Source organism: Pogonomyrmex barbatus, unplaced genomic scaffold (genome assembly GCF_055798465.1).
Source record: "Pogonomyrmex barbatus isolate J1 unplaced genomic scaffold, ASM5579846v1 scaffold18, whole genome shotgun sequence".
Lineage (NCBI taxonomy): Eukaryota > Metazoa > Arthropoda > Insecta > Hymenoptera > Formicidae > Pogonomyrmex > Pogonomyrmex barbatus.
Window position 1 is genome coordinate 2,119,278 of NW_028297114.1, and position 26,468 is coordinate 2,145,745.

The 26,468-nt window shown below is 35.2% G+C and overlaps 4 protein-coding genes and 1 long non-coding RNA gene across 14 annotated transcripts; 3 read left to right on the forward strand and 2 right to left on the reverse strand.

Moving 5' to 3' along the window:
• Positions 1 to 290: 290 nt before the first annotated feature.
• LOC105433998 (TWiK family of potassium channels protein 7) lies at positions 291 to 4,338 on the forward strand. 3 transcript variants are annotated; one of them, XM_089074858.1, is made up of 8 exons: positions 475 to 612; positions 1,100 to 1,245; positions 2,370 to 2,501; positions 2,573 to 2,762; positions 2,977 to 3,192; positions 3,248 to 3,397; positions 3,823 to 4,024; positions 4,152 to 4,338. In XM_089074858.1, the coding sequence occupies exons 2-8, from the start codon at positions 1,156 to 1,158 to the stop codon at positions 4,336 to 4,338; spliced, it is 1,167 nt and encodes a 388-aa protein (XP_088930984.1). In that variant the 5' UTR covers positions 475 to 612; positions 1,100 to 1,155. The 3 variants fall into 3 exon arrangements, with proteins under 3 accessions (XP_011647851.3, XP_088930984.1, XP_088930983.1); XM_011649549.3 differs by lacking the exon at positions 1,100 to 1,245 and having other exon boundaries at positions 291 to 612; XM_089074857.1 differs by lacking the exon at positions 475 to 612 and having other exon boundaries at positions 1,024 to 1,245.
• LOC105433996 (uncharacterized) lies at positions 1,706 to 8,821 on the reverse strand. Of its 4 annotated transcripts, none has more exons than XR_968568.3 (6): positions 8,698 to 8,821; positions 6,615 to 6,735; positions 4,164 to 6,520; positions 3,851 to 4,019; positions 2,995 to 3,409; positions 1,706 to 2,768 (listed from the first exon to the last, which is right to left on the reverse strand). It is a non-coding gene; the product is annotated as an uncharacterized LOC105433996 (long non-coding RNA). The 4 variants fall into 4 exon arrangements; XR_016138788.1 differs by lacking the exon at positions 8,698 to 8,821 and adding an exon at positions 7,885 to 8,015; XR_016138786.1 differs by lacking the exon at positions 8,698 to 8,821 and having other exon boundaries at positions 4,164 to 4,291; positions 4,538 to 6,520.
• LOC105433997 (perilipin-1-like) lies at positions 4,896 to 7,486 on the forward strand. The gene is made up of 3 exons (XM_011649548.3): positions 4,896 to 5,032; positions 6,150 to 6,547; positions 6,647 to 7,486. Exons 1-3 carry the CDS (start codon positions 4,964 to 4,966, stop codon positions 6,768 to 6,770), a joined length of 591 nt encoding a protein of 196 aa, XP_011647850.2. The 5' UTR covers positions 4,896 to 4,963; the 3' UTR covers positions 6,771 to 7,486.
• On the forward strand, positions 8,033 to 15,567 carry LOC105433995 (uncharacterized). Of its 5 annotated transcripts, XR_968565.3 has the most exons (5): positions 8,033 to 8,166; positions 9,742 to 9,990; positions 10,077 to 10,229; positions 10,341 to 13,291; positions 15,139 to 15,567. XR_968565.3 is itself a non-coding variant. In XM_011649546.3 (4 exons), the coding sequence occupies exons 1-4, from the start codon at positions 8,053 to 8,055 to the stop codon at positions 13,095 to 13,097; spliced, it is 3,273 nt and encodes a 1,090-aa protein (XP_011647848.2). In that variant the 5' UTR covers positions 8,033 to 8,052; the 3' UTR covers positions 13,098 to 15,075. The 5 variants fall into 5 exon arrangements, 4 of the variants coding, with proteins under 4 accessions (XP_011647848.2, XP_088930980.1, XP_088930981.1 ...); XM_011649546.3 differs by lacking the exon at positions 15,139 to 15,567 and having other exon boundaries at positions 10,341 to 15,075; XM_089074854.1 differs by lacking the exons at positions 8,033 to 8,166; positions 15,139 to 15,567 and adding an exon at positions 8,940 to 9,078 and having other exon boundaries at positions 10,341 to 15,075.
• A 983-nt stretch (positions 15,568 to 16,550) lies between these two features.
• On the reverse strand, positions 16,551 to 25,684 carry Cyp4g15 (Cytochrome P450 4g15). Its single transcript, XM_011649550.3, has 8 exons — positions 25,531 to 25,684; positions 24,484 to 24,717; positions 23,801 to 23,998; positions 18,514 to 18,766; positions 17,966 to 18,185; positions 17,705 to 17,893; positions 17,394 to 17,631; positions 16,551 to 17,097 (listed from the first exon to the last, which is right to left on the reverse strand). The coding sequence occupies exons 2-8, from the start codon at positions 24,710 to 24,712 to the stop codon at positions 16,733 to 16,735; spliced, it is 1,692 nt and encodes a 563-aa protein (XP_011647852.2). The 5' UTR covers positions 24,713 to 24,717; positions 25,531 to 25,684; the 3' UTR covers positions 16,551 to 16,732.
• Between the last annotated feature and the right edge of the window lie 784 nt (positions 25,685 to 26,468).

Genomic DNA, 26,468 nt, shown 5'->3' on the forward strand with positions numbered 1-26,468 from the left:
GAAGATGTAATGTAAGAAGAGCCATCATTAAGAGTTACTAATAGCTATTAATTATTAATATGAAATATGAGAATAATCACAAGAAAAATTAAGAATAATATCAAACATACAATTTATATTAAGTAAAATACTTTTTAAATAAAGTTACAAAATTTATTGTATCATAACAAATTTTGAAGATTTGGAATTGCAAGAAATTCGTTATTGCAGTTTCTCTCCATTTCTCTTGCCTTTTATTCTTCTTTTCGGAACATCGTGTTCTTTGGCACCATTCGCGTATTATTATTACATCGACTTCCATTGCATTTCGATGTTGTATGCAGTTCGAGATGCAGAGTGATTCTCTGTTCGAGGAGAGATCGCGGATCAGGCATATGCCGATCAGTCCTCTTCGAGTGGTCGGCGCGCCTACGTCTCTCGTGAAAAAGTCAGGACACGTACGAAATGACGAAAGACAATAAGTATAATTCGCCCATCGAGTTCAGTACGACGACGAACGGTGAGGGCGAGAAACGATTCGTAAAAAAAGAAACGGTGCGGAAGGTCAAATCAATCGCTGGACACGTGGGCTTACTGATCACCCTGATGCTGTACACCGCGATCGGCGGATTGGTGAGTCTCAAGAATGAAAATCGCTTTATCTTCAAGACGATTGCAGTCTAGTCTCTTCTAACTGAATTTTATTTAGATGAGATTCAGAGGTAAACGACAGATTTTTTTTGTAAAAGTGACAGCCACGAAATTGTGGACTGGATTCTCTGATGTTCATTTCCACCAATGTCTATTAATTTTAATCTTAAGGATTTTATTTTCTTTTTATCTTTTCCTAATTCTCAGAAATAAAAAGAAGACAAAAGTAAGTTAAATTCATATTAAAGTTAATCTACATCAAGATACAATGCATAGAGATGCTACATAGAGATAAATTTTCTTTGAAATAAGTGGTGGAATCACAGTAATTATTGTGAATTATTGTGAATAATTCGTTTTTCTTCTGCTTTTTGCATTTCCAATTTTTTTCACATTTGATAGTTACAATCGCGAGCACGTAATGAATATTCGATTTTTGTTTAATTTCGATTTTTTTTTTTTTTTTAAGGAAAATCGACGAGTTATATAAGACGCGCGACGAAACGGTGAAGAAAGCGAAGGTGTATGCAGGACGCCGACGATATTTCGAATCCACGCCGTGCGCGCACAAATTCTCATTTGGGAAACATCGAGATTTCCAACGTAGAGTTAAATGTATTCGATGTTCCATAAATATTTACATTCTGTACAATAACGAACGGACTTGTAGCCCGTCGAATCGTACCTTTATTTTTAGCGGCGGACCAATCGTGCGGCTTTCGTAAGAAGTATATTACTACTGACGCTTTCAATGAAGTCTGGTAAAAATACCATGCGTTGAAATTCACGATGGTCATGATTTTTTAAGTGCACCATAAAACAGGTCGCGGAAATAGCTTATACGTTATTTTCAAACGGCGCTCCTCAATGAACTCGAAATCGTCAATTTTCTCACGGTGGGAAAATAGCTCGCAGGATGTTTATTGTAATGGAAATTTAATTCATGTAATGCAAAATTAATTTCAATAGTTAGACCATAAATAATAATCGCATTCATGAAGAAGCTAACGAAAAATGCGTTTCTGCATTCCTTGAACTTCTTTATAATAATAATAATAATAGACAATAGACAATATAATAAAAAATCATATTTTAATCTTACAAGACTATTTGAAAAAAAAAAGAATGTTTACAGAATTTTATGTGTAATCTGATAAATCAAATATCAATTTCCTGCATGAATTACGTGTTAATGACCTATTGTCAGCAAACAACGTCAACAAGTAAACAGTAGCAGATGGATATACATTTGCTCGATAAATATACATATATCGGCGGGTTATTCTCATTAGTCTGAAATAGCATTCGAGCAATATATCTGTACGAATAAAAGAATTCATCAATTCATTATTGACTTCGATCGTTAATGCGATATTGCTATAAAAGAGGGCGTCGATACTTTAATATATATTCATCTCCTTTAATATCTTCAATTTAACATATTAAATACCGTAGTGGTCATTCCTGACTTTTCGATAGACGCCTACTATAATAGGCATTTATCGAAATTTTTCTTAAAAATCTTGTAAAAAAATATCATTTAAAATAAATTCTCAATTAAATAAATAGATAACGGTATAATTTTAGAGCTGTTACAGAAATATTTCGCATTGTTTTTTAAGATATTTCAATTTCATCAGTAAAACACATTGTTGAGAAATTTTTAAAATGTTTCTGTACTATATAAGATTTATACAATAAAATTATTTTGTTTTATTAACGTCACTGTGCATCCACAGGTCTTTCGACAGATCGAACTTCCGGCGGAACTCGGACGGCTCGAGCGTTTACGCGCGAGATTACGCACGCAACGACATCACTTCGTGGAATCTATCTCCAACAACACGGACGTCTTCAATTTGCGTACCTTGGTGAGAAATCGGTAGCCAAAATTATATTTCCCATTCCATCATTCCGTTCATGGTACTTCGGCGTCTTCCAGGTGAGCGTAAAATTACGCACTTATGAAGAAGCGGTTCAGGAAGCAGCGGAAGCGGGCCTCTTGATCGGATTTGTTGCGGATACTATTAATCAGGATGATCGTCTCGAATCGGAATTGCCACCCATCGTGACGGAGAGATGGAGCGTTCTCCAAGCGGTTTTCTTCGCCAGCACCGTCCTCACAACGATTGGTATCCCTATTATTAATAAGAGAATTTTTTTTATATATAAGTAAAAAATTTTTATATATCAATAATATAATATAAAAAATTAGTTTATCTTTCTTAAAAGAGATTATCCTATACAATAAAATTGTTTGAAATTTTGCTATCCTCAAAATTAAATTTTGACTATTTTTTGTTATACAGTCTTTTAATTTACTCTATGATGATTTGTATTCATTAGGATATGGCAATGTTGTACCGTCAACAAATTGGGGAAGAATCTTCTGCATCTTCTTTGCCTTTATCGGCATACCTCTTACTCTGATAGTAATCGCTGATTGGGGAAAATTATTTGCAAGCGCGGTGGTGCACATCGGATTGATCTTGAAGTCGAAACTTCCATTTTGCGCAAAGCTCTCATGTATCCCGACGAATCCGACTGGTCGACGCTCGCTCGGTAAATTTAATTCGTAGATTTAGTTAAAATCTTCAATCTAATAATCCTCTTACAGGTGCTTGTGCGGCCATCGTGTTACTCTTTTTATATCTCGCCTGCGGTGCTGGTATGTTTATGCTGTGGGAGGATGATTGGGACTTTTTTGATGGATTTTATTTCTGCTTCGTGACTATGACTACCATAGGTTTCGGCGATCTCGTCCCGAGTAAGTAAAGACCTATAATCACAAAGGAGGATTACAAATTAATGAATAAAATTAAAAAGTTAATAATTTTTAATTTAATTAATTTCAAATGAATTAACTTCTAACTATTACATTTTATAACTAATTACAAAATGTAATAAACGATATTATTCGGCAAAATTTAGGTACCTAATACTTTTTTTTTTTAAATTCAAACATATAAATTCAAGATAATTGCTTGTATTGCCAACTATGTGCCGTTATTTTCAATTAATTATTTTTTAAAATGTATAATTTCAATATAATTTCAATTTTTTAATGTTTCTCCAAAATTTTGTGTTCTAATACTATATGTTGTAATACTATTAACAATGATAAACAATAATAAATGCAGATAACTGCGAATAAAAACGGAACTTGTTTATTAATGTCTTGATCTCATTCAGAGAAGCCCAAGTATACGTTACTGTGTACCTTGTACATCTTGGTCGGCTTGGCGCTAACTAGTACCATCATCGAACTCGTCAGACGGCAATACGCTCAGTCCTGGAGGAGGCTGCAAAGACTGAGTGGTCCGTTAGCTGAGACTCTGAGGAAACTTGGCGAACAAGCAGGCGGCGACATGTCTGCGCTACATTCTGATCTACGGTACATATGACTTCATCAATTTCTTTTTTTTTAATTAATTATAGAACGTTATTAAATTATATTTTTATAATTTTCGAGAAAATCTTTTTGACTCTTGAAAAAATTAACAGTAAAATGTTAATTTCAGGAAAGTACTGACGGTCATATCCATGCCACGTCTGAGGTGGTCCGTGTCCATCGACCGAGGTGTCACGAAGGACCAAGATTGGGAGGGAGCCGTAGAGGCTGTATTACGCGATATCGCTGCATCCGCGACGACGTCGCAGCCTAAGAAGCCAATCGTGCAAATTGTCGTTTATGAGTCCAGCGTTTAATATTATTTAATTCCAAATAACGAATTGGAGGAAGAATCACACTAATTTCGAGCGCTTCTTTCGCCGAATGCAAATTAGTATGTGCATTCAACGTTTGCTATATTGCAGACCTATCTTCTAAAACTTGTCAACACTATTTATAGCCTCTATCGCTCGCGCGACAACAATAATACAAGTATGCAAATACAAAATTATATACCAATTGATCGAAACAGTTCACTGGAGTAGGAAAATCAAATCATCCAAATCGCGATCGTCATTTTGTACTGATTTCGTCGTGTAACAGCGAAAGACGAATCCAGATTCAAGCACATTCGCCAAAGCTCGTTCGTTCACGTTCTTCGTTTGATTTTAGCCCTTACGCTTCGTATTTCGCGCGTGTATTTCCACCACGAACGTCGACGTGGTGCGGTCGATGAGAAGCATCGAGGGCGCATGAAGGATCGCAGCCCCGATCGACGCGACACACAGTATCCGAGAATGACGAGAGACTCTGTGTCGCCGGTACCAACGAGCTAAATATAGATATAGAAATCGCAGACAACGCGCAAATCTCGACCCCTGTCGGCCGTATCGTCCTTCGTCGTCGCGAGTCGCGTCGAGCTCGGGGTGTCCGGCCGGAACGATGGCGGATTCCGAAACATCGCGCGAGATCAGCGAGACACTCTCGGCTATTGTGCGCATCGCATATCGTGTGCGTATATAAATATATAATGATAACGATGTATAATAATGCTAACAACGCTATTGGATCGGTCGCAATCACCGTATGACAATAGTGTATTCGACAATTGCCACTCTCTGTTATTGACTCGTAGATTCGTAGCCGGATTTCATTCACTCGAAATTATTTCGACGCTTTATTCGAACTTAACGTTGCGAAAAATTTCCGCTAATAAAGAATTTTTCGCAGCGATTTACCACAACATCACGGACATCATGAATGTAACAGAGTCTGCGATCGTCAGATGAAAGTTGTGATCTCTGACCACGGTTGTTATGACAATTTCTGCATTGACGTCACGGAAATTATGCGCAGTGACATAACTTTAGCGTTTACAATATTCGAATACTATAATGTTATATAGTCTCGGATAATTTTATATGATACGTGATGTGTATTAAAGTCCGATGTTTAAACCGATTGCGAGAACCGCGAGATCGGTTGTCATGGCTATTTCCGTTCTGATTTGTGCGTAATATTTAAATCATTTAGTCAAATTTTTATTAATTTAATCAACACTTATTAAACAGTATTCGGATTATTTTGTTAACATGGATAGAATTTTTTGTTACTTTATAATAGAAAAATATTAAAGACAATAAATTATACAATTATTTATACATATACACATGCTTTATCGAGCACTTGTATGAGAAAGAAATTCTTATTTACATCGTAGAGTATATCATTCCGCATTCTTCCGTTTTAAATATTAAATAAAATGTTTAGACTTTTTTTAATTGTAATCCGTGTCGGAATTCAGGGTAGAGAAGTATGTTTGTAATTTCACAATCACATTCTTGTGTGTCTAAAAAATTCTATTTATTTTACACGTAATATGAAAAACATTTGAATTGGAATTGGTCAATTGGATTACATTAATTATTTCCATTCTTACTGGACCAATTCAAATTCAAATGTTTTTCAAATCTATATATATATATATATATGAGTAAAATTGTATATTAAATCTTTTGAAATTTGCTGCGAATCGTACATCGTCTAAGATTCAATTCTATTTATTTGCGGCGGGCGAGATTCGCATTGCATAACATGATATTATGCGAACGTCGTTTTGCCCCCATAGCAATCGAGCATCATGTGCGGCACGCACGACCCCATCGCGCCGGTAAATGACGCGGCCGCGAACGCCGGCGACGCGGACGCGCGCGGCATGGAGTGCACGCGTCGTCTGCTGGGTCTGCCGCTGTTCGCCACGGTGACATCGGCGTTCTGCGGTGCGTACACGGCCGTGCGGGGCTCCCACGAGTCGGTCGCGACGATATTAGGTTACGTGGAGAACGGGATGCATACGAGCTTAGACTTCGCAAGTCCCGTCACCGACAAAGTGGCCGGCATCCTGGAAACGCCGCTCAAGGCCGTCGACAGTGCGATGTGTGCTAGTCTGGACTTCGTCGAGGAGAAGATACCCTCCGTGAAGCTGCCGCCCGGTCAGATCTACGAGAACATGAAGGACAGCGTCAGGTGATGGCCCGGCTGTCGAGGCTCCAGCGAGACGGAGCCACTCTCGTATAACATAATAATTAATTACCTTTTCCGATGATTTTGTGTTTTACGTTGTAGGAATATATTCACCTCGGCGTTCGAAGTTCTTAGGCCTCTGTTTGGCGGGCCGAAGAATCGGATAGAGGACTTGTCGATTGCGAGTCAGACTGCACAAAAGGAAATCCGAAAAGTGTCTAGTTGAATGGCGAAAATGCCAAGGACGATTAGTACTCAGGCTTTCGTCGTGAGATGTGCACGGTGTTTTAAATGATTATCACCAGGATGAGATTCAAGTCCATTTCAAACGGTTTGTATAACTCGTATCGTAATTCAGGACGGAATTCTATTTCCAATTTTATTTGCCGTGTAATACATAAAAGACACCATAATATATTACATATATTTAATTAAAAAATATATATAAATAATATATATTACTAATTATATATAAATATAATTAAAAAAAAAATTATATATATATATATATATATATATATATACATATAAATTATATATATATATATATATATATATATATATATATAATTATTTATATATATTCTTTCTTATAAATATAATTTTATTTAAATACTATAAATATATTAACACACACACATACATATATATCAAAATATAAAAATATAAATAGAACTCTATTTTGAAATCTGATGCGAGTTACAGCTCGTCTAAAAGTGGACTTTAGCTACAAAACAATGTGAAAATTAATCAATTGAATAATGCATGATAATGCGATAGGCTCAATGACAAATGAAATCACCGATGTCATAAATTCCACGTCTATGCATAAACGCGATCGTAAAATCAATACAAAATCGTCTGTAATTAATGTCCGAGATATCTTTGTACGATCACTGTTTTACGTTATTAAAATAAAAAAAAAAAATATTCGTTCCCGTTTTTACATCGCTTCTATCGGATTTACGTTACAAAGCGCAGCATCACGTTTCGCTTAACGGCGATGTCATTCAAAACCCGAGAGTTCAAACTCTCAAAGATAATCGCGCCATCGCCACATATCGCGGAATGCAGCGTGCTGTAATCAGGATTCGATTCCCGGATTCCTCGAATCCCGCGGAATCGAATCGCTTCAGGACGACCGATTCCAGTAGGTGAATTCCGAGGGAGAGCGATGTCGTCGCGGGATTCGCGGGATTCGCGGGATTCGCGGGAGAAACGGAAATAGAAATGATGAGTGGAAACGAGCGAGCGAGTCTCGGAGTGCTGCACTCTCGATTCCGCGATTCGATGTCTCGCAGCGTCGATCCGCCATATTCCACGCGGATAGCTCGGATTACCGCCAATTCTCTGCGGGAGAGCGCCGTCCTGCCGTGCGAAGCAGAAACAATTGCTGTCGATCGGCGCGCGTGGAAATCCCTCGTGCGATCTCGCGTCACGCGTCTCGTCTCTCCTCGACCCGGCGACCCGTCTCCAGGAGGTAATGCTGCCTTGATTACGTCACCACTATGCCCGACCAATACTGTTTCGTGTGTGCGAGCAACGAGGGTGTTTTCCTCGACGTCACGCCGGATAACCGGGACACGTTCGGCGACCAGGTCAAGACGTGCTTTTCTCACAAGGTAAGCGTCTCACGTCATGTGGGTTCCCCGACGGGTATCACGCGGGAAAAACGCGCGTCCTCGCGGATCGTCGACGTGCATCGAATCCTCAACGGTCCTCATTCTGCATCATTAGCGATGCAAGTAAACGAACGAGAGAAAAAAGGAAAAATTCCATTAGAGATCGTAAAAAGAAAACAAGTAGAGGTAGAAAGAGAACGGTGCTATAGGGTGTTTCCACACTTTTCGCAGAGATGAGATTTCATGGCGTTTTCGACGGAAGAACGAAGGTCGCTCGCTCAAGCTACGTCACGAGGTGCGAGTCCACATAAATCCGCGTGACGTTTGCGATAATTCGAACCCGGAGATTCCCATCGGGTCATTTAATTGCCACTCAGGTTAAAGTCGCGCCTATAGCTTATAGGTTAGGGTCGTTCTGCTCCACTCGGATCGTCATCGACGACGGACGCGATCGCCGTGACTTGGAAACGTACGAAATCTCGGGGTAATTCGGGTGATCCGAATTGTGCCAATTTGTTTCGTCAAATTTACCTCGATTGCGGGACACCCCGCGCGACCACGCGTGGTACTCGCCGCGCCATCTGTGCCCGCGATTCGCAACATTCGTGCGCGATATGGAAAACCGGCGGAGGTGCAGGGGCAACGAGACAACGGGGTGATCGGGTACGACGTTATTACGCCGTGACAAATAGTTCCGAAATCCAGAATATCACGAGGAGTGATGCGAACTTGGTTGCGCGATAATAAGCCGTGCGACAGCGCGTTCGATTTTGATTCTCGTCCCGTTCGATCGAACGAATAAATACATTTTTTTCCTTTCCTTTTCGGAAAAAGATAAAAAGGAGGGAAACGACGTGTCCATCTCGGTAGTCGATGGCTATTCTCGTTTTACCGACATTTTGCCGTTCGTACGTATGTATACAATATGTTTATATATATTTTGTGTGTGTGTGTGTGTGTGTGTGTGGTGTATGTATGTGTGTATGTGTGTGTACATACACGATGAATGATGAAGTATACTTATACTTGGCCTGATCTCTCGTGGCGACTCGTAATTCCGCTTTCTGCATATTTATATCGCTTCAATTCGGAAAAGAGAAATCTGTCCGAACTCTGCCGAATGTCTACTACGACTGTATTGTTGCCTGTCGGTGTTCGCCCGATTTATATCGAGTGAATACATCACATTTTATTCACTTAATAACCAAAGTTGCGTATGCGCAATTGTGAACGTATTTAATGAAAAACCGCCTTTGAGCTTTTAAGTAGAAAGATGATCAGGTTAAGAATAAAGATCGGAAAGTTTCATAAATGATATCTTTCAAAAATTGTTTTATTTTTGGGTGAGAGCGTTTTCATTTCTAGAAAGTTATTGACACGTTTACTTGAAATTCTTTTCTTAATTTTGTTTGTCCTCGTTTTTATTATATAATTATATTTTGTTTTCTGTTTCTGCACTAGGCTGTACTAAAACTTTCTATCTCACTTTTAACTTCAACTATGAAAATAGATAAATTATTTTATTGTAATAAAGTTATTATAATTTTGACTCTATGTGGTTTTCTCTCATTTCAGGTTAATGAGAGCATCGAGCTATCAAACAAGATATGTTACAAGTGTGCATATGAATTGGATCAGTGCACTAAATTTGTAAAAAAGTATAGGAAGTCACACGAGACAACAGGATCGAAAGCCACAGCGTCAATGTCATGCTGCTTTCTGTGCTACGAATTAGTGGAAAGTGACCGTATCTTTGATATTACCAAGGACAATAACGTGATATTTAGTCCTTTACGGAAGATCCGCAGTATTTTCAATGATGATGTAAGTTTGAACCTGTCTAGCTTCTTTATTATAGGCAAATGTAACTGTGATTGCTTGTATTTGAGTTGTTCCATCTTTTTTTACAGATCAACAAGAATAACTGCAATTCGAAATTAATATGCTTGACGTGTCGATATAATTTGGATGTCTTGTATGATCTAAAAAGAGTGTTTCAAGAATCAATTTCCAATTTAAAAGCTTTAATTAATGGAGAAATAAATTATTTAAATTTTCCAAAGGTAATAGAAAATTATTGTAACAAAAAATATCAAGTTATACATATGGTTTCTTATGTTTTTATGCTGATTTTTTTTTATGTTTATGTTATAGTTACATTTTTTTTATTACAGATACACACAGATGTTGTAAATCGCAAAACGACCATTACCACATTTCCAGATATTACAGTTTATGGTTTAGTAAATTCCGATAGTGACAGTGACGAGAACATGGCGCATAGCAAACGACGTTTTCGTGGCAATCAACATACTCGTGGCAAACAACGGGGTAGACCAAGAAAATTGGGAGGCAATGCTAAGTCAAAAGTCAGGAGTTGTGACGAGTGTCATAATACGGTTGCAAACGATGTTGATATGTACAGATTTCATCACACGGGTTTAACAGTATGTAAGAATTGTTGGATAACGATGGATCCAGGTATCAAGACTCAGCGACGGTCTCGTCAGACGCAATTTGCAGGAATAAAATTGTGCACGGTCTTTTTGACGGATGTTCTGAATCAAGAATTATGTAAAAAGGAGAAGGAAACGGAGAAAGAGAAAGATGATGTATCTCATGTTACATCGAGCGACAATTCACAGGAGGAAATAAAATCTGAAAGCAGTCCTGCGAGTGTCTCGTCTAAAATGAGGAATCATGCTGTTAACGGTAAAGCGCGACGAGGAAGGAAACGGCGATTCAATGTAGGAAACCGCTCAAAGGATGACATTGAAAGCACACCGACGAAAACGACGAGGTTGAGTAAAACGCGCGTAAACGAAGAAAAAACGGCAAAAGCTTCATTCTCTGATGCAGAACAGCAATCTAGTATCCAATCAATGAAAAAGCAATCGCGTAAAAGAATACTCAATGATCCAAGCTCGGATTCCGATAATTTTCTAGAGCAAAAAGAGACACGTGAAAGTAAATCAAATGACGGTGTGGAAAAATCGAGTAGGAAAAAACAGAAAATCACTCTTGAAGGAGAGACCCCGGATGCAGACTCTAGTGAAGAGTCATTCTACGAAAATAATGTTAATTTAAAAAGTAAGATAAGAAGTACAACGAGTTCATCGACTGGGTCTACGCAAAAAGAAGGTGATAAAAGCACTCGCGGAAGAACGAGATCATCTTCTATATCCAGTACAGAGATGACAGTTTCGACGAAATTTAAAAGCCCGAAATCTGTATCGCAATCAGAAGGTACGACAAAATATAGTTGCAACAAGTGTAACAAAAAATTTGACAATAAATTGTCCAGTGCAAAACATAAACTGACACACTTCAAGCAAGCTGCGTTAAAGCTAGAAAAGTTAACTGTTCCAAGTGTTATGGAAAAGCGGGAAACGGAAAACGACTCGCAAGACGGCAAGATCTCGAAAAAGACGGTATCATTTTCTGATAGTATTGTATCCGCCGAAAAACAAACTGACGATCCGGAAGATGTTGCTATCAACATCGAGGATGATACCGATGATGAAGAATTATTGAGTTTATCCAATCAAGAAGACGCAAAAATAAAAGAGACAAGCAATGAAGAGGCTAGCATAGTTAACAAATCAGACGCATTAAAGGAAGAATGCGTAAAAGAATTTGTAAACGATGGCGATGCTAAAACAAAAGAATCTGAACAGTTTGAAGAATTTAATGTTTTGGACGAAACAGTAGAGATGGAGAGTGGAGATGGAGGTAAAAATACAGAGGATAATAATATAGAGAAAAAAGATGCGGTAAAAGATAAAGATGAAACATCGAGGAATAAAGACAGTAAATCCGAAAATAAAGATATGGATATCCAGGAAATTATTGATGATTCTGCAAAAGATATGAATATGGATGTAGAGAAAGAATCAAATGTAGAAATAGTGTGTTCTCCAGAAAAAGAAAAGTCTATTAGCGAATGTAATAATGAGGATAATAAGAAGGATCCTCACGAAGAGACAACGCAAGAGAGTGAAATGGTTAATTTATCAACTCAGGACACAACTAAGGTTGATAATAGATATAATGATGATGATAATAGATATAATGATAATAGACGTAACGAAAGTTACGAAAATAATTTAGAAAATAATTGTGAAGAAGATAAGGATGGAAGAGAGGAACTAATACAATGTGATTTAACGGATGAGTTTTTAGAAAAAGATGCAAAAGAGCCAGAGGAAAACACGCAAAATATTTTATCAGATATCGTTGACGAAACAATCGCTCATGAAAGTGATAAAACTTTAGATGACTTATTGATCCTGTCTGAAGACAAGATTGAAGTATCAGAGAAACAACAAAGTAGATCTGAAGAAGAAAGTATGGAAGTCGAATTGATGAAAGATATCGACGAACTTAATAGCACGAAAGATATTATTCAATCAGATCTTTCAAATGGTAACGACAAACATGAAGAAAAAGATGACGACATTGCAATAGTTCCAGTAAATAGTAACATCATTGATGTGAATGAAGATGATGACATTGTTCCAGTAAACGATAACAATGAGTATAGAGAAAAATCTGAAGAAATCACGGAAAAATTAATTACAACAGATGATATTAAGGAAAAAAAGAAATTTGAGGAAGAAATAAAGGAGCTCGAGAAATTAGTTGAGGATAATGCGATGAATAACAGACACGAATTACAGGAAAACTCAAATTATCTCTTGGACAATAATTCTGCGGATGCGGCAAACGAAATATTGAAAGAAGTATTTGAACTCGCTGCAGTCGAAGTTCAGCAACGGGAAGAAAGTCATAGCACGAAAAACTTGAGCGACGTCGAAATGGAAACACTGGAAAACATATCGCGTGAGATACGCAAGAGCGCTGATATGCCGTCTTTGGATCCGATTAGTGTTATGGAAATAGACGATGATAATGACATTGTGTTAAACTAATTGTGCCTGTGGCAATCACTTTGTACATTCTATTTTACTTTTACGTGAAAAAATTTACTTCGCCATACGTGCAATGCGTATCTATTTACAACCATGGAAGAATTAAAAAACCAATGTGAATTATTGGATATCCACGGATGTATATTTTATCGCAAACTTGTTCATCAACAATGCTATTCAATGAATATTTTAAGGTAAATTCGCGTTTATATTTTTCTCCTTTATACATTATAAATCAGAGAACTGCAATTTGATTGAACAGTTTGAAAGATTTTGGTTATATATTAATTTATATTGTTTAAGATTAGCGTTTATATTAAGAATTAAATATAGGTATCACGATAGCATTGACCCCACAGTTTTTTTGACGTAACAAAGCAAATAAGCTATGAAATATGTTGTAGAATTTTTGCATCACTGAAAAAATTACAACTAATTGTAAAATTCAAATATAAAATTAAATTTGTATTTGTAACATTATAGTGTGATAATATATATGTATATATAATGTAATTGTATATATATAATTACATTATGTATATTAAGATACAAGAGAAATATATACAATAATATGAAAGCATTTGCACAATGATTTGTCAGAGATCTATGTAATGTTTTGTTTATATGATACTTATATGATACAACAGCAACTTTCTATAAAAATTTACAGTACAAGAAGATAATTCATCATAAATAGTAATATAATAAATTAATTCCAAGACTTTTAGTATAAGATTGTAAAGTAAGGTTTTGAGGAGCAAATTTTACATTGATGATACGTCCTAAAAATTTTTAACGGCAAACTGTAAAAATAGCTAATGCGATGATTATCAGTATAATTGATTAAATAGATATTGCTGATATTAGGATTTTTTGCTGATATTAGGATGATCAACTAATACACATTTCAATAATAATTTTTTTTTAATTCTTATGATATGTTATTATTTGTACTGCAGTTTTACAATTAGAATTTTTAAATATAATCTTATAAAAAAATTATGTATGTATATATATATATATATATATATATGTAAAATTTTTATAAGAATGTATTTAAAAATTCTGACTGTAAAACAACAATACAAACGATAATATCATCATGAATATCGTAAAAAAAAATTTGTATATATATGTATATATATTATAAAATAGTCTTTCTAGGAATAATATTTTGTGCATAATGTAATAATAAGTTCAAGAAATTCCATGTGTGGAAAATATTACATATAATTATACATATTAATAATAATAATAATACAAAGATTTAAAATTATTAAATTTTCCTATATTTTAGCAATCTGTATTTCACATTACATAATATTTAATTATATGATGAACAATGATGCGTATCGATGATGTGTTACACATTGTTAATTAATATTATGCTGTCAAAAATTTATAACAAACACATAACAATTTTATTACATTCTTAGACAATTTCTATTAATTTAGTTACTAGAAATATTATTTGCTTTGTCAATTCCTTATGGAAATAAATTATCCTTTTCTGTCTCATTGTACGAAGTGTAAAAAAAAAGTATTTGATAATTATCAACATCATTATGTACATTGTTAAAACCAAAATTTGTAATTGAATTTTGATTTCAACTGTAATGGCAAATTACACTTAGTGTAATTAGCTTAATAATAAAGAATGATAAATCAGTACGATGTAATTATTGTACCATTTATTATAAAAAGGATGGTACATTTAGTGTAGATATCTTTATACAAAACATTGCATCAGCTATTGAGTCGGATCTCAATAATATTTTATAATGTTCGTATCGCTAAGAATAGACCGCAATATTATGTCTTCAAAATTTCGAATCTAAGCTCCTCCGAATCTTCTGAAGCAATAATCTTCTGAAGCACATTTGTCGTAGACATTTATGATGTAAATTTCTTAGATGTGAGAAATACATATACATAGTCAGAATATGTTTAAGAATTACAAGATGGAAAATTTTTTAAAGGTTTGATTTAATTTCTGGATGTTGCTCCCTACTGGCGTGTAGCTTTTTCTCTTTTTTTTCAGTTCAAAAAACACTTCTGCGATTTTTCCATTGGCAAAGCATGGTTATTGCCGTCAGATCGGCCGTCCCGCACTGGAGTACAAGATGGAACATATTCGTCGATGATTTCTCGACTTAGTAAAAAGACGAAGAAATGTTAAATGCGTTGCACTTTACAATTTTGCTTACCTTTCGAGACTCCGGCGATAGCTCATGCTTTATCAGCGTTATTACACAAACTAAGCTCGTCATATAGATAAAACGATTTTTCTAAATGAGAAGTCGCAATATCCGGCCTCTTCTAGAAAAAACAAGCACGCTTTTATATTGTTAACTAATTTAAAGAAATATCACGTAAATGAGATCGCTGATCATGTCTGTACATAAAATTAGATATATTTTGTACGATGTAAGAATTCAAGGAAATGTATAGAATAGAATTCAAGGAATAATTTTTATTTTCGTAAAGATTCCTCCCGATAATCTTATAATTTTTAATTCTCTTACAAGTTAATCAGAGCAAGTCTAATCGATCCGTATATAGCCACATCTTACTTAAAAAAAAATTATTCGCCAATACAGCAGTGTTCCTACGTGAGTTTCTTCGTGAATCCAAACTTCGTTGCGTCTGAATAGCATGAATAAGAAATGTTTCTCCGTTATTCATGTCGTAGTCGTGCCGATTCCTGCAAACAAGTTGCCCGCTTTGATATTTATCAAGAGAATCAATATCACAAGATGAAGAAGTATAGGTCAAAGGAAATTCGGAAATTATTTGTTTATTTATTTAAGCTATTTTTTTTTCCATGTGTCATTTACGGCTTTTTACCGTAATTTACTCAAGTTACACGTAATTCATACGAAAGTATCATCGCTACATTACAGACTTAAATCTGGGATCTTTTCGGCCAGTGACTTGGAGAAATTCTGAAAAGTTTATATCGTCTGATCGAGTTAGCTCCTGTCCAGTTGATATAGAACATTTATAACAAGTTATAATAAGTTTTATGCTTGCACATACTGTCTTCTTAACGATTTAGACTCCGTCCCTCTAAGTCTGTGAAACAAAATTAAAAAATGTAGTTTATTATGAGAGTATTTCAAGCATTTCTAGTGAAATGGTTTTCTCAAATTGAATCTCCGAAATGGACTACATCTAGCAAATGAAATCCTAAGTAGGAGACTCCAAGATGAAAGTCAATTAAATATTGCTTTGATAATACAATTGTTAATTGGGATGATGAAAACATTTTATATTTAAAAATTTTATTAGACATTTTTTTTAGTTTCACGTTTTAGACGATTTCGTATCAGATTTTTATTAGCGCACATATATTGGAATCATAACGCATCGTGCATATGTGTGTATGTTAAATTAAATGATGAAATTTTTTTATTTGAATTTAATAATGAAGTTATTTAAGTCAACAAGATGTTTTCTTTTATGTAAGAATATTTATTAAAAAGTCAAACAATTGTTAACTCATACGATGAATTAATTGGATCATTCCAAACAATAAATTTGTCTGGATTAAAGAAAATTTAGTAAATCTTAAGAAATATTTCTGTATGCCATCCAACTACTCGAAATGTGTCCGAAACCGGAGGGACGCTTTTCTAGGCCGTGGCGGTCGCTCGTTCTCTCGGTTCCAACCTGATCTTGAAGCCTTCCGCGCGCTTTAGGATAATATCAGCCTGTAGTCTGAAATCAGATTCCTTGATGTCCGACTTGATGCGAAAGTTCCTTAAAATTGTGGACAGAATGATCTTCAATTTGAGCATAGCGTATTTGCGGCCTACACACGAACGCGGTCCAGCAGAGAACGGCACGAAAGCGTAATAATGCCGGTTGGCAGTCTTTTCCGGCAGGAAATTATCGGGGTTGAAAACTTCCGGATTCGGATAGATGTGTGGCTGTCGATGCATCTTGAAGGTCGTCACTACCACCGTAGTCCCAGCTGGGATTGTGTAATCTCCCGATACTGAAACAATAATGGCTGCTTTTTTACGACTGTATTCATCACAATAAATGTAATATTTATAAATGGTAAATTAAAAAAAATATATAATACTTATAAATTTGTTTATATATTTATAAATATATTTGATGAAAGGAATAAATGCTTTGGGGAAGGAATAAATATCGCGAAATAATCTCCGACTCTCCGTATGATCTTTTGTGGCCAATTTCTCCAAGTTTATAAGAGAGAGGGAAGGGATTTCGAATTTGATTACATACAGATATTTAATTGTATTAGATAACTGCGAGAGAACAAACCGAGTTTCAAGTCGGTGTTGATTTTTCGCGCGATAATCGGCACGGGTGGGAACAAACGAAGAGTCTCCATGAGGCATCGCTCGAGATATTTCATCTCCAGCGTGTCTTGGAAATTCACTGGTCTATCACTGTCGCCAAAGATTTCGTCGAGTTCCTGGATAACTTTTTCCTGAATGTCCGGATGACAGCCCATTATCGACAGGAAGAAACTGGACGCAGCCGCGGTCGTGTCGTGTCCCTGCGAATAGCAGAACGAATGGTTCGTTAATCGATTCCCTTGAAGTTCATGATTGCATCCGCATGACACTCACCTCAAACATGATGGTGTCGACCTGTTCTTTGACTTCGTCATCTGTTAAAATAGAGCCGTTCTGACCGGCTTCCATCAAGAGATCGAGGAAAGCTTGTCTCTTCTTCTCGCCAACGTCATTGTCGTCCACATCGAGATCATCTTTCAGACCGGCCGCCTGTCCGAAGGAAAGTCCCTCCACAGAGGTGTTCTAAGAAGAATATCATGTTGTAATGCAATATTTAGCTCCTTGGCTCTTCGAAAATATTGTAATTATTGTTACTTTGCCGTTCGTTTTCGCGTTGCCATTTTGCGCGGAGGCATCGATGACATTGCGCTTGCCGCTCTTGTACTCTTGCTTCTTACGCGCTATGACTTTCTTTGTGAGCCCGTGGATGATTTCCAACAAGCGGATTTGATCCTTTCCATATTTCGTGAGATTGAACAGCCAGTCGGGTCTGAGCCAGACTTTCGTGTGACGCAGATGAAGGATGTCGCACATCCTAGAAGATAATTAGAAAACAATGATACATCATATTTGAGTATTTGCAAAAGATACACTGTATAAAAAAAATTACAACATGAAAGTTTATCGGTAATCTTAAGAAAAAAGGATTCAAAAATCAAAAAATATTTTGTTTAATTTAAAAAAAAATTAAACATATGATTCTGATGATAAAACAAAAGATTCCATGATTTTATAAAAAGACATGTTTGTTGAGAAAAAAATTAGATCTACATATCAGAAAATTTGCGATACATTGCGGGATGCATTGTTACAAAAGAATTCCTGATGTTTTTTTCTTTCCTTAATTTGATGTGGATACTTGCTTCATAACAGCCATGGCATATTCGAAGCCGCTTCGGTCTTGCGTGTTCTTGGAGACACCCATGGCGGTCTCGAGAAGGATCTCGACGGTGCATTCGGACATATAATCATGGCAATCGAACTCCTTATCGCCTTCTTTACGCATTCGCTCTACTACAGCGCGCGAATTGGCATTGAAGAGATCGATAAAGCTCTTTAATACATTCAAATGGAACGTCGGTGCGATCAATTTGCGATGGGCACGCCATTTCGGACCTACGAATGCAATGAGCTGTTCATCATCAATCTGTCTTTTGAAGAAACACGATTTTTAAGAAAGAACAATTTTGCTGAAGTATCTAAAGATTACAGATTCCAATAGCAAATTTAAAACATCCTATATAATTTTTACATAATTAAATATCTTACATAATTTAATGTTCGATAAAATTATTTTCAGATCTGATCAAATTTTTAAATACTTCAATAAAACTGTTTTTTCCGCACAAAAAAGATATTTCCGATTTCTCGCGATTAAATCTGAAGGAAATTGCCTGGAGCCTAATCGGCAAATTCATGATCGCGGAATTATGATTTAAGCAAGCGGAAGAAATAAAAGCGAGTCGAAGAAAATCCAATAATACGAAAGAAAAAAAATTAACGCCATAATTAATATTCAAATATCTATATTTGTTAGATCTAAATAATTTAATCGCAATTTCATTTAATTATATAATCTTGTTTTCTTAAATAACGAGAAGAACACGGGAACACTTTTACTACACTGAGAAAAAAATACTGTTGAATCAACAGCCTTAGTCTAATTGGAAATAATTTTGTTAATTCAATGACATTATTAATGAAACGAAAATCTTGATTATTAAAACAAGAGCATATAATATACTGTTTCATTAATAATGTCATTGAATTAACAAAATTATTTCCAATTAGATTATGCTATTGATTCAACAGCATTTTTTTCTTCAGTGTATCAAATCTAAAAATTTGCCAGATACAGATTTGAAAATAATTTTGTTAGATCATCAAAATTATTATATAACACGTTTAACAAAGTATACCTGATCTTACTAAAAAATAAAGTTTAAGAAAGTTTTTTTCATAAGTGAATAATAAGTGAAAAAATTAGATTTTTTTACAGGTTATTAATATAACTTTTAACTTCATATTTTTTATATAAAAACATTGATTTATTGAATTTATTAAATTTATTTAATTAAATAAATTCAATTAAATTAAAATAAGCGCTCAAGATCTTATTCTTTCGACTGTATGTGTCACAATTCTATGATATGACAATATTATGAGTATGGCACATCATTCTAATTTGTATATGTATTTACTTTTTTTTTTCATTTCTAAAATATATAATAGAGTAGATCTCTAAAACTATTTTTTTCGAATGAACAAGTAAAGAATTATCATGAAAGAATCTCTCCCGTTCCGATCGTTGAAATCCATCTACTTGATTGAACTCGATCTACTATCGATTGTTATAACTTTGTCAGGTATTTCAGGAATTTCGATATATCGTTTTAACACAATATTCTATTTGAAACTTTAAAGAAATGCAAAAAAAAAAGAATTCGATTTTTTGAAACCGTCAGGGTGGTGTAATTTTTTAAACGCGAAAATTTTTGATCTAGCAACCGATTTGAACATTGTACATAATAATGTAAGAAATTTATTCAAAAACAAGAGAAAAGATGAATTTTTTTTCTTTATATCAATTCAATTTAGGTATTAACCACAAAAATGTACAAGTAGTATCGTGAAAGCTAGCGCGATAAACCTTTCTCTTATATGTATCTTTTTGAATTTTTCTTCTGTTTATTGTCAAAACTGATCAGCCAGAAACCAATCTCGCCTACCCCAATTTGATATCTTAGCCGCTAATCACATCGCAACCCGTTCGACAAATAAGCAGGTTCAATGAGTTTCTCAATACAAATACAAATATAAACAGTCTACATAGAATCTAACAGGAAAGAAATAATAGTAGAATATAAATACCATGAGATACAGAATCAATCTCGCGTTAACGGCCGAGTTTTCTGTTAAACCAATCTTACGCAAAATTCTATTCCTACGATAATGGCCCATAATTTTGAAAATTATTTTCAGATGTGTATCAAATTTTTTCTATTGATTTGCCAGCAAAGGTGTGTTCTCTTCGTGAAAAAAAAAAAAAAAAATTCGACTGTAGACGATTAAATTCGACTTTAAGAGAGTTGAAAATCCCTCTTCGCGAATTCTAATCAGTCCACTTGTCCGCTCCACTCCCAATGCCTAATGCCTTCGTGGGGGAACACTTTCTAACACGCGGAAGTAGGAAGAAGAATGAGCGGAGAAAGAGCCGGGGAGCGAGAGAAAGAGCGGGATAACGCGCGTCGCGGTGCACGGGGAAAAGACGGGGAAAAGAGACGGAGATTGCCGCGATAATTGTGCAACAATCTATCTGGAAAAAGAGAGAGATGCGCACACGTGCGCGGGGCGCGGGGACAAGGGAAAACGCAGTCGGGAGAGAGAAAGCACCGCGCGTGCAAATTTCCTTCCTGTTCCAAGCCTCGCGCGTTACCCGTGGACCGATTGCATTTCACTCTCTCTTTCTCTCCCCTCTCGGCCACTCTTTTGTCCGCTCTCCCTAAATATACAACTACTATCATTCAAGACCGACATAGGCGTCGACGTTCCTCGACGCCTCTATTTTTCACGACATCCTCCAGTCGAGGGATATTTCCATCGGAATCTCTCCCGAATATCCTCGGGGTTTCGAAGAGAAAAAGGGAGAACAGTGGGGAAAAAACAGTCGGTGCCTGGCCACATTTGATTCTTTAATTTAAAGATCAAGAAAGACTGGAGCAAGAAAACCGGCAATCTAACCAGCAAGTCGTGTTTACTTGCCTTTTCACGTAATACATCGGAATTTCCGTGTTACCGTGTCACTATCGCGGTGATCGTTTTGCTGTTACGTAAAAGTTCGCAATGAAACGGATCTGTTGATCTTAAAGTCACGATTTACCTAAACTTATCATTCAAATGTTATCTGAAATTTCATGTATGCCGAAAACAATAATTCACTGATTCATCACCTTGTATTGAATGTATTGATTTATGACATAATTATCATTTTAACGTAGGATATGCCGCAGTTTTCAAAATTGTACATTAAATTCCATTTTTTTAAATATCAAATTTAGCAAAAATTTTATTAATCGCGTAATTTATTATCTCCTTTTTCTAAATTATTCACGCCACAGCAGATATCAGTTTGTAATTCGAATGAGATACTTTTTTGTTGATCGAACCAATCTTTCGCTGTTTCATTTCACCGAATCCAGAAAACTCGGCGGCAATTGCAATTAACCCATACGTTCGTAGTGGAATTATGTGATCGTTATACAAACCGTTATACAAGCGTTACCGTAAAGCAAACTTGCGCGAAGAGGGAAAAAAAGAAGAGAATAGGAAGGAGATAAGAAATCGCGCTGACGCCTTTGCCAATGGATGCCGCGACGCGGCGACGACGACGATGACGACGACGAGGCGCACGAATTAACCGAGGTGGTAACACGTGTCGTTACGTGTGCATTAACGTAACGCGGCTATCGAGAGAGTTTAGTAGACGAGAAAAAGTAACTTACTCGAGAAAGTCGCGATAAAAGTCGACGTCAGCCATGCATTGCATCTCGCTCCGTTTGTTGATTCACACCCGGCGTATACAGAACTCGCTTCGAATGTATATACGAATGACGTGACATCGAGCTTTTGCAAATTTTTTTATCTCATTTAAAACATGCCATCGTTGATTCACATGCCATGTTCAATGACACCGACAACGATACCGTTCAACAGGACCGAGAAAACCTCCATAAAAAAGGAGTAATAAACGAATGAGGAAAGAGAGAGAGAGACGCTTGATTTAATTGATTGCGAATATACGATTTATGTTTAAGCCTGAGATAAGTTTCAAGTACTGGAGGAGTTACTTGAACTTTGAACACTTTAAACGGAATTATATGAAATTTTATTTATATTATCTAATTTTTATTTACATTCTAATTCTAATTTATACATTCTAATTCTAATTTATATTCTAATTTATTTATGTCGTCGATTATGTATATCGACTGTATGATTTATATATCTTATCGTATATTTTATAATTTTTTATATATATTTTTTATAATCACGCAAAATCTTTTTTTTAATTAATAAAGCGGCATTACGAGATGCTGTTTTTCAAATGTAAATTTAAGCAAACAAAACAATTAAGAAAAAATGCGTTGGAAAAAATGGAATTTGTTGTTGCTTACGATTTGTTTTTCTTATGCGATTGACAGAAAAAAACATTTATCAACTATTGCGTTTTATGTTGCAATTATATTACGAGAAGAAGTTTTTCAGAAGAATGTTAGTAAGATACTGGATATTTATGACTTTGAATTGACTTTGCATGTTTTTTTATGCATGTTTCTCTGTGATCCTTTTATTATTATTGTTTTCTTTTTTATTATTGTAAGAATATTTATAAACAAAATTATTTAACATACGACATTGTCCGTAGTGCGATTATTTTAGACTTTAAAATAGTATTTGAATTATCATATTGATTAAATAAATAATCGAATATAATTAAATAAAAAATATATATCAACTGTCAATCAACACAATCACAATATGACGAAAATGTAAAGATATCACGTATTTTCATGTTAAAGACAACATATACATATGAATACGAATGAAACATGGCTTTTAGCTTATAAAATTATACAGAAAAAGACAGTTTTATTGAAGTATCTAAATATTTCAAGTATCTAACATTTGAAAAAAATAATTTTGTTGGATCATGTAAGTAATTAAATAGTAAATTTAAAAAAAGCAAAGCATTAAAAAGTAGTTCAATAGTAATTAAATAGGACGCTTAAATGAGACGTTTAATTTGATGCTGGAAGAAATTGTTGCAGTGTATATCATCACGCTTAAACTTACATAATAATTTTGAGCAACAAAATTATTTTCAGATCTGGTCTTTTAACTTTTAAACACCTCGGCAAAATCGTTCCTTCCTCGTGTACATAGCGCTCGTAATGAAAGACTACGGAAGGTGTAATACACGTTTAATGGAGAAATTGAACGGTGTATTGCTTTCAGTTAATTGCATCGCACGCTTAATAGCTCAATCATAGTAGCTTATCTGTATGCATGCAGGCGGAAATTTAATTCGTTGCGCGGACGATGAGCTTTGATACGAGCGTTGAACCGATAGTAAAATTGCTAATACATTACCGGTAGAAATGAGAAGACCGTTTCCGAGCCAGGGTTGAAAGAATCGATACTCGGTGGATTTGTCGATGTAGACGTGGCTGGACAGGATGACCTCGACGTCGCGCGGATCCATCAGGAAAACCAGCAGCTTCGGTCCGAGCCAAATCTTGATGATCTGATCGAACTCGAAGGACTTTCTGTACAAAGTACGAAATATGGCTGCAAAAGAAACACGGGGGTGCGTGTGATCAGTCGATGGGAAGTTACGTAAACGAGCTCGGTTATTTAATCGGAGCGTGATGATAGGTAATATAGAAAATATGATGTAATCGTCAAATTAGCTAAATCTCAAAGTTGTGGCGAACATTGGAATAACGTTAATTGGCGATCTGAAGCGTTCGTGATTTCTCAACAAAGTCGAAGGTAATAATTTTATTCGTAAGACCCTTCTTTTTTTTTTAAATTATTATGACAAGCTCACGAGAGATTTTTTTTAATAATTTAATGATTTTGTTATGATGTAGTAATTATTTTGTTTCTTGATACGATGAGAATTGAATATTGAATATTGAATTAGAATATTAAAATTAGAATATTGAATTAAATAGCCTAATTAAAACGTCATACGTATTTTTATTATATATTTGTATTTATATTTAATATTATTAATATTGTTATATTATATTATATAATTATTGTCTTACTATCCGAATTTCCTAAAAACATTAATGCGTTTCCAATCAACGGCAGACCGTCTGGACCCGGTATTTGTTCTGCCAATTCGATCATGTGACGACGTGAAATCCTGAAGTAGATGTAATAAAGAACCAAAGCGGGTACAAGAAGGGCCAGGAAAACGGTAGATGCCGACAAGCCGGTAGACGTTGCAGATGCAACGGATCCAGCTATCATTTCCGGTTCGGCTGCTGACATGATTCCTAAAAGGAATGGACTGTTAGATTATAATTTATCTAATGACTTATTTATCAACGACCGCTAAATGCAAAACTTTGCGGAAAAGAAGAAAATCGGAAACGGAACCGAAATAATTAATTAAAGTTAATCCTTTAATGGAGATCCAGCCGGACTAAATAAATCTTATTATCTTCTTGACCGGGAATTCCCTTTAACTGACATCAAGAAAATCAAGAAAAATATCTATATCTAAAAATGTTAGATATCTAAGTATGTTTAGATATAGATATGTCTGTCTAAATCTTATTTCCATGACGAGTTTTGGGGATGAGAGAACGCCATATTTAGTCTATTATAAATTCTTACGTGATAAATTCTATGACGCTAGAAATAGATCCGAGATCTCAAATAAAAAATAATGACTAATTCTATGAACCATTAAATAATTAAAATAACAACTGGTCGATCTTCCTCACATCCGAGATTTCATATCAATTTCTAGCACGATAGATACAAGATGTTAAAATAAAGTAAATAAATTAATGGCATTCTTTCATCCTCGTAAAACTCGAGAAAATTCGCACGTAGAGAATCATCCCGAATAATGATACTTCATTTTTTGCAATCGCGACAAGTAATGGCTAGTCATTAGGATTATAATTTTCGGTTTCTATGTTGAAACACTGAAATCTTGAGTCCTTCAATTAATAAAGCATATTGTATAACAATATCACAGGCATGAAGAAAAATTGTGTAGGATCTTATTAAATGGCCGAATTCCGATTTTCTTAATCCATTTGTCGGCCAATTCCGATTAAAATTCGACGTATCTTTACCACTTTAGTTCTTCCTCCCTTCAACACCCACCTATATGTATATGTACGAATACACGATCAAATAGCTTTTCGCTTACAACGCTAAACTGATCTGCTTGCCTTTCCGCGATCTCTTATAAGCGGCGCTTTCGATGACCACCACCACCGTGTACGATGCTAATAAACCCCGCCGACGACTCTAAGTGAATCTTTTATCTTCACTCTTTTCTCTGGGTCATTGCAGTAACCTTGCCAAGTTAATCAAAATACGTTTGATTAAAATCAGACTTCGATCCCCCGTATAATAATTTTGATGCAAAGCACGAAATGTACTTTGATCGAATGGCCGGAGAAATTTGAATAAAAGAGCAGCCTTTGTTATAAATTTTATTTCAACAAAAGTGAAAAGTCACATCTATTTCTTCGATTCAATTTTCAAGCCGAAATTCTTTTGTGTCCTATCAAATATTATCGACTGTAAAATCTTTTTCATCTTTCCTTTCTTGTTCAGTGAAAAATTTTGAAATATGCCAAATTACTACGTGACACGTAAAAGCACAGTTCACTAATGTTTTCTATTCGAGACTATATAGATATAGAAAACAGATTTCCTTAAAAGTTTTTAAACCTTAAGAGTAGACTATAAACATCTTTTAATTAAAGTAGTAGAACTGGATAATATCTATAGGTATCGCCAAGGCACTCGGACGTATTGGCACGATCACGTATTCGAATTCGTAGCTCTATTAATATTTCTAGGAATTTCAAACAATCCTTTCACAGAGATATTATTCATGTAAGAATAAATACGTATAAGAATAAAAATCGTCAGAAAGAAAAATTCTTTGAAACCGCCAAACAAAAGTAAAAGATCCCTTTTAAACTTACTTAAATACGTGAATTTGTTTTACATTTTCCAATAAATGCGTATGTGTTTTTCTCAGGTATTATCAAGTACG

Bases quoted from the DNA above. Each gene is read 5' to 3' on its own strand.
- LOC105433995 (XM_011649546.3), top strand. From the start codon at position 8,053: ATGCCCGACCAATACTGTTTCGTGTGTGCGAGCAACGAGGGTGTTTTC. The intron at 8,167-9,741 runs GTAAGCGTCTCA...CTCTCATTTCAG, and splicing joins AGACGTGCTTTTCTCACAAG to GTTAATGAGAGCATCGAGCT. The intron at 9,991-10,076 runs GTAAGTTTGAAC...CTTTTTTTACAG, and splicing joins GCAGTATTTTCAATGATGAT to ATCAACAAGAATAACTGCAA.
- LOC105433998 (XM_011649549.3), top strand. From the start codon at position 445: ATGACGAAAGACAATAAGTATAATTCGCCCATCGAGTTCAGTACGACG. The intron at 613-2,369 runs GTGAGTCTCAAG...GTGCATCCACAG, and splicing joins ACACCGCGATCGGCGGATTG to GTCTTTCGACAGATCGAACT. The intron at 3,398-3,822 runs GTAAGTAAAGAC...GATCTCATTCAG, and splicing joins TTTCGGCGATCTCGTCCCGA to AGAAGCCCAAGTATACGTTA.
- Cyp4g15 (XM_011649550.3), bottom strand. From the start codon at position 24,712: ATGTCAGCAGCCGAACCGGAAATGATAGCTGGATCCGTTGCATCTGCA. The intron at 17,632-17,704 runs GTGAGTGTCATG...TGCTATTCGCAG, and splicing joins TCGACACCATCATGTTTGAG to GGACACGACACGACCGCGGC. The intron at 17,098-17,393 runs GTTTGTTCTCTC...TTATTGTTTCAG, and splicing joins CAACACCGACTTGAAACTCG to TATCGGGAGATTACACAATC.
- LOC105433997 (XM_011649548.3), top strand. From the start codon at position 4,964: ATGGCGGATTCCGAAACATCGCGCGAGATCAGCGAGACACTCTCGGCT. The intron at 5,033-6,149 runs GTGCGTATATAA...TTGCCCCCATAG, and splicing joins TTGTGCGCATCGCATATCGT to CAATCGAGCATCATGTGCGG. The intron at 6,548-6,646 runs GTGATGGCCCGG...TTTACGTTGTAG, and splicing joins AACATGAAGGACAGCGTCAG to GAATATATTCACCTCGGCGT.